Source organism: Argentina silus (genome assembly GCF_951799395.1).
Source record: "Argentina silus genome assembly, chromosome: 20".
Lineage (NCBI taxonomy): Eukaryota > Metazoa > Chordata > Actinopteri > Argentiniformes > Argentinidae > Argentina > Argentina silus.
In genome coordinates, this window is record NC_139674.1 from 14,305,412 (window position 1) to 14,312,911 (window position 7,500).

Genomic DNA, 7,500 nt, shown 5'->3' on the forward strand with positions numbered 1-7,500 from the left:
TGAAGTCATTTAGAAGCACAGTGTGTGTTGGGGGGGGGGGGGGGGTAAAGCAGGAATGGGGGGGGTTGGTAAATCAAAACAGGATTACAGTGATGTGCTCATTCATTGCCTAATGATGGGTAGCAGAGAGAGATAGAGAGAGAAGGATAGGTGAGAGGGAGGGGGTGAGATAAAGAAAGCGGGGGATGAAGGGAACAACAGAGAAAGCGTGGGAGAGAGTGAGCGATGCACAGAGAACGAGTGGGAGAGCGAGAGAGAGAGAGAGAGAGAGAGAGAGAGAGAGAGAGAGAGAAAGAGAGAGAGAGAGATAGAAAGAGAGAGAGAGAGAGAGAGAGAGAGAGAGACAGAGAGAAAGAGAGAGAGAGAAATGTAGAGAAAACAAAACAGGACTATATGCTGAGTAATCTTACGACCTCACCGCTGTGGAGCAGACCCAGACCCACAAACCCACAAACCTACACACAAACACCCACAGACACACACACACACCCACAGACACACACACCCACACACACACCTATAGTACTCAAGGGTTAGACAACACAGACTGCAACTGAATAATGCATGGGCGGAAATCTAGACGGGACCTCAACCTCAACTTCAGGACAAACACAATCAGCGTCACCATCATACCTCACTAATGTACCCAGTGCAGTACTTTAAACTTAAAGTAGTACTTCAACTATTAAAGTACAGCACACACCACAAGGAGGAACTCTGCTTTAACATGTCTTTGATATGCAAAGGGCCTACCTGTGGGAGAAGAGTCTAGAACTACAGAGCCGTGTGTGTGTGTGTGCGTGTGTGTGCGTGTGTGTGTGTGTGTGTGCGTGTGTGTGTGTGCGAGAGAGAAAGGATATTAAAATCCATTCTCTCAAGTCCCTACACGTTCGCTGTTTCACAGTATTTTTTAATATGAGGGCAGGAAGAGACCGAAACTCTAATCAAGTGACTCATGATACTTATAGTCATGTCTCAGCAACTCGATCCCCGTCCCTCCCCCTCCCTCCCCGTCCCTCCCCGTCCCTCCCCGGCCTCAGCCAGTGTTATGATCGCATTAGGAGGATATAAGTTTCGCTCTCTGTGCAAATGCCTTCAAAAGTCTTGGCAGACTTCATTAACATGTAAGCCCTTACGATCTGACTCCACTCTCATAATTCAATATGCCTCCACTGTGTGTGGAATAATATTCTCTCCGTCTCTCGACCTCAGCTTGAACTACTACATGGGGAGTGCATGTCAGGACAGCAGAGAGAGAGAGAGAGAGAGAGAGAGAGAGAGAGAGAGAGAGAAAGAGAGAGAGAGAGAGAGAGAGAGAAGGGGATACAGATAGAGAGAGAGAGAGAGAGAGAAGGGGGGGGATACAGATAGAGAGAGAGAGAGAGAGAAGGGGGGATACAGATAGAGAAAGAGAGAGAGAGAGAGAGAGAGAGAGAGAGAGAGAGGGTATGAAGTGAGAATAAAGAGTGAGAGAGAGAAAGAGAGAGAGATGATTTGTCCATGTTCCGGTCTTTTCTAAAGAGCATTCATCTCTAACAACAACAACTCTCCACACTCTCTCACACCTCAATGGGGGGGAAAAAATACAAAAACCTTTGAAAATATTGTGACCGGGGCACATACCGCTGATAAAGTAGAGGAATGCACTGTCATCGTTTGCACAAATCCCAGTACAGTAGACCACAACGCTGCAAAAGGCCCGGTAGAAAATGCTAACGGAAGCATTACATATCTGAGCCTCTCTGTGTCTCTCTCTCTCTCTCTCTCTCTCTCTCAAAGCCTTTCAAACCACTTGTCCTTTAATTATGCCTCCCCCTTTCTCCATCTTACACACACACCCACACACACACACCCACGCCCACGCCCACGCCCACGCACACACCTCTCTCCGGTGACTTTAAAAAGTTAAAATGGGAGCAGAGAGCTGAGTCATAGTGAAAGTGTGACCTGGTATGAGGACTGATATGTATCAGACACACACTCTCAGAAGGGAAGAGGGACAAACTGCTGGTGTTGAACAAACAGAGATCAGACGCGCTGCACATCTCCTCTGTGCACTGAGATGGAGGAGACACAATGACCTCCATAAGTACTGGAAAGAGGAAGCACTCTGTCTTCTTTTAACTCGAAACAGAGGTTCAGAAATAGAAGGGCAGTGGCAGTATGTTTTAAAAAATGCTGTACTTTCTAAATGGTGAACAAAATCTGAAAACATTGAATTAAAGCTGAGAATCTCTACTTTGACCCCGTAGTAATTGTTTGATTTAAAGTCCACTGTACTAGGCTGTACTAGACTGTACTAGACTGTACTAGGCTGTGGTATGGAGGAGCTGGAACATGTCACTGTCATGTTATGCCCTGGACAGACCACTCTGCTCTCCCACCTGTGTGTGTGTGTGTGTGTGTGTGTGTGTGTGTGTGTGTGTGTGTGTGTGTGTGTGTGTGTGTGTGTACACTTGTAGTCTCTCTGGATGAATGCTTGCAATGTAAGTAACATTAACAGTGATGATTAAGTCTTAATAAAGACCCATGGCCCCCCATTGAGACATGTGATTGGAGGAGACCCCCTGCCTGCCAATGCCGATGAGTGAGCTGTCATGATTTAATTGGTAGTTTGTAGATTCATCACGAAGACGATGAGGACAATACCTACGTTAGCACACAACACCTGTTCTAGATGTTTCCTTCGAAACGCAACCCGTCAACTGCCTCCAGGCGAAGGGGACTGATGGAGAGCCGTGTTTTCATGAAGAAGAAAGAAATTAAAATTGGCTTTAAAACAGTTGCATAGCACCGTCGGAGCTAAATGGGACGCCCGCAATAATGAAAAATGACGGGCGCTCAAACGGAACGCGAATGTTTTTCTCCGGGATGGGGCTTGTTAATTATTCTGTTTCATGATGCACGATTCCTTCTGACAGTTGGCATGACGAATTAAACATCGGAGTCCGTTTTACATCAAAGGAGAGAGAGAGAGAGAGGGGGGGGGGGGGGATGACAGATGATTGGGGATGGGGGTGGGAGGGCGGATGGATGGATGGATGGAGGGAGGGAGGGAGGGGTAGGAGGAGGGAGACCTGTCTCGTCATTTTCCAACAGATAGAAAGGGCAAAGCATTCATCACAGTGGCTTCCCTTTGTTCCAGCAGAGACATCCCCCCCACCCCAAACGCAGCTCAACCTCAAAACAAATCACAGATCATTTAATGGACACAAAAAAAGCAAGTAAAAAAAGCAAGTAAAACTTCTATCAAATGGACTTCAATGCACCAGGACCACGATACAGTCTCTACAGCTATTGATGCCAATCTCAGTGAGGTTTATGGTGGACAGCTCTGCCCTGGTGGTCGACACAACGTTACATTCTACAGGTGACTACTACAGGTGAGTTTCCCTTGGTCCAGTCCAGACAGACAGACTGACAGACAGACACATTCATCCCCAGCAGAACTGTAGTCCTAGTTAGAAAGGCATGGACCAGGGACTCCCCCTCTCCTCTCCAGATTATTCTAATCCTAAACTCATTCACTGTCATTACCAGCAGCAGAGCGGAGAGAGAGCAGGAGACCCACTGCTGCCCAGGAGGCCTGGAACACTCAGGAATGTTCAGACGACTCCAGCTGAGGGAACGCCCAATGCCCACCCTTTCTCCAGCACCATGGCAAACAGCCTGTGTGTGTGTGTGTATGTATATATATATATATATATATATATATATGTGTGTGTGTGTGTGTGTGTGTATGTATGTATGTGTGTGTGCGTGCTGGTGTAGGTGTGTGTGTGTGTGTGTCCTGTGAAGTGGAGAACAGAGAGTTGTTCATGTGTGTGTGTGTGTGTGTGTGTGTGTGTGTGTGTGTGCATATACACACGAATAAGCGACAGCCCCTTACCCTGTGAGTAGAGCAGGATCTGCATCTCCAGCATGGTGCAGGTGAACAGCTGCACCAGGTTCTCCACCCCCAGCAGGGTGAAGGCCTGGCCCAGGGGGAAGTCGGCCAGGGGCAGCTCCCCCGGCCCGGGCCGCTGGCACACGATGGGCTCGTACACGCCGTGGAACTTGAGCGAGCGTCCGGGGGGGGGCTGGGGCACCTCGTACAGCACGTTGTGGACGTAGCTCTCCAGGGGGAGGGGCGGGGGGGGCGGCGGCCGTGACGGCCCGGTGCAGCTGGGACAGGAAGCGGCGGCAGGCGTGCATGAAGGGCATGGGCGTGATCAGACACAGGGCCTTGGACACGTACAGGGTGTCCCGCGACGCGTCGTAACCGCCGCCAGTGCCCCCCGCCACCCGCGAGGACGAGGAGGAGGAGGAGGAGGGGGAGTCGGCCTCGTCCAGGCTGCTGGCCAGGGAGTCCATGCTGGAGGAGGAAGAGGAGGAGGAGGAGGAGGAGGAGGGGGGGTTGGCGGAGGGGTTCTCTGCGTTGTGCATCTGGTAGAGGGTCTGCATGGCCGAGCAGATCTGGGGGCTGGTCACCTCCTCGTAGAAGGTGTGGACGAAGCCGTAGGTCCGGGATCCGTCCTCCCGGGTGATCAGGAACGAGTGGAACTGAGGGTCCCGGTTGTCGGCCTGCGTGCGGAACGACAGGCCTTTGGGCATGCAGAGCTGGGAGGAGGAGGGGGGGGGGAGAGAGAGGGGGGGAGAGAGAGAGAGAGAGAGAGAGAGATGGGGGGGAGAGAGAGAGAAGTGATTTAGATGCTTATTATTACTATTCCAAGACAGGGGCTTCAACTCTATAATTTGCGGATCTGACATGATACACACACCAAACAGCCTGCCTGCGTTTGTTTATGTGTGTGTGTGTGTGTGTGTGTGTGTGTGTGTGTGTGGATATATGTGTGTGTGTGTGTGTGTGGATATATGTGTGTGTGTGTGTTATACAGTCACATCACTAATCAAGTAAGCATAAACCCTCAGTCAGCTGCAGCAGCCTGGAATAAATATGTCTTATTATCCGTATAATACTTATTTGGTGAGCTGAATATAGAATGAGTCAATACAGATGCAGGCGCACACACACACAGACACACACAGACACACACACACACACACACACACACACACACACACACACACAGTTTTGATAATGGGAGCGCAGAGTGAATCATGGTTTCACCTGATCACAACTGACAAGTCTCCTCTGCCTCTGTCTGTCTGTCTGTGTTCCTTTTGCGTAAACTGCTGAGGAAATGAAAAATAAATAATCTAAATGTCTCTGAAATGAGATGCGGAACGCTTCACAATCCAATCACACCCCCAACCGAACAGGAGACATTGATGGAGGAGAGAGAAAAATACTCCTCTCGAAATAGAAAAAAACTAACTAAATCTAGATAACCACACCAAATAAACCCCCCGAGCCTCTGCCTGCGTGTTGAGAGCAGTGGGCCATTAACCTCCGCCTCTACTTTACCAACACGGCTTTGAAACAAACTGTGTTATTGACAATAAACCACACTGTGTTCTGCGGTTGCAAATGCTCTACTGTACATGTAGGAGAAGCAGTGTCTGTCTGTCTCTGTCTGTCCGTCCGTTTCTCTCTGTCTCTCCCTCTCTCTGTCTCTCCCTCTCTCTGTCTCTCCCTCCCTCCCTCTATGTGTCTGTGCATATATACAGTTATACAGTTATCTGAGCCAGACCCACTTCCACTGAAGTATTCCTGTCAAAACAAAGGGAGTCATGAGGAGGTGGAGGGGAAGGGGAGGGGAGGGGAGGGGAGGGGAAGGGAGTCATGAGGAGGTGGAGGGGAAGGGAGGGGAGGGGAGGGGAGGGAAGGGGAGGGGAGTCATGAGGAGGTGGAGGGGAGGGGAGGGGAGGGGGATGAGGCTCAGTTCACAGTAACAGAGAGGCCATACTGTTTATCAACTCTCTCGACACTGGGGCTGTTTTGACTGAGGGTCAAAGTTGAACTGTGAAAAGGGAAAGGCAAGATTTTCCGGTCGAACTTCCCAGAAGAGTCTTGGTTAATCCCAGCTGGGTCGTATCCCTGTTATGGGTTATTCCTTCACCCAGGGAGGGGTCATGGAGGGAGGGGTCATGGAGGGAGGGGGAGAGACGCATTGAGAGAGCAATGGGATGACTGAAACAGACACACAGACAGACACACACACACACACACACACACACACACAGACAAACTCACTGATAAAGTAATCTACTTCACACATGCACATTCTCTCTAGAACATTTCTTAAGCCCCAACCTCTTCTCACTTCAGCCACACTAACTAACTCTCCGGACTCAATTAAATCCATCAGTGCCAACAGTTAGAGAGAGAGAGAGAGAGAGAGAGAGAGAGAGGGAGAGGGAGGGATGGATTTACAGTATGAGAAGGGGATTGGGATATGAAAAGCAATCACAAGGGCTTTGCTACCAGGCGCACTGGGGCAGGAAGCATGATTGCTCACGCCTCCCCCACCCCCATCTCTCCCTACCTCCCCCATCCCCCCCCTACCTCCGCCATTCCCATCTCCTCCCTACCTCCACCACCCCCACCTCCCCGCTACCTCCTGCACATCCCCCTCTGGAAAGACAAGGTGCTGATGGAATGAGGTGAGAAGAAAGGGAGAGGGGGGAGGATGGGATGGAGATGGAGGGGGGGGTTGGGCTGAGGTGGGTAGGGGGAGAGAGAGAGAGAGAGAGAGAGGTCTGAGATTCCGATGATTCTAACGTTCTAAGCTACAACGGAACCTCGCCGGTGTTCCGTTTCAGACCTGGAACACGCTGCACGACGGGCCGTTTCCATGCCGACGTAAGCGGAGAACCCGAGCTGAATAATTCAGCGGCGCTGACGCCAGTGTGGAGTGACCAGCGGAAAAAGAAAAAAGGTGACCTTGCCTCACGAGAGACGCCGGGTCATCCAGCGCCCAATGCTTCCTCTGAACCCCCCAGGGACAGTTAGCAATAACAGATCACCACGGTCTCAATACGCTGGGCTCGCCAGCGTGTGTGCACACTCACACTCACACACGCACGCGCGCACACCCACACACACTCATCTGTGTGAACGGGAATACACTTGGGACAAACTATCCCTCAACCGCTTATACTTCAACGGTGTTCCAACTGAGCATCAATGGCAAAATACAACTTCTCCAACAATTATATCATGGCTATAAAGCAAGATTCTGTCCAGTTTGTCTGTGAGTGATGATCACGATGTCGGTTGATCGGTTGAGGGATAGTTTGTCCCACGTGTATGGTCATGGAATATGTTCTGCCCTTTCTGTCCAGCATAGGCACCCTTCCTATGGCAGGAGCTGAGTGACTCAGTAAATATGTTATGAACTCTTGAGGGTTGTTGTTATCACCAACTGCCAAATCATTCCGGAACACTCACCACCTAGAGCGTTCCAAGTGTTTTATGTGTTATCTACCTAGCAACAATACTTTGATTGGCTGCAAAATGAAGCATCATAATTTATGCATTTTTGCTGAATTAAGTCACCCTTGGCACGCGAGATTGTTGACAATTTTGGCGACTTTATTCACCCTCGGCACTAAATG

The 7,500-nt window shown here is 50.1% G+C and overlaps 1 protein-coding gene across 1 annotated transcript in view; it reads right to left on the reverse strand.

The window, feature by feature from the left end:
- Positions 1–7,500, reverse strand: part of dennd5b (DENN/MADD domain containing 5B) — a 60,706-nt gene that overhangs the window by 23,284 nt on the left and 29,922 nt on the right. Inside the window, 2 exon segments of the mRNA XM_083692326.1 lie at positions 3,890–4,142; positions 4,144–4,599. Coding sequence (XP_083548452.1) covers positions 3,890–4,142; positions 4,144–4,599 — 709 coding nt within the window.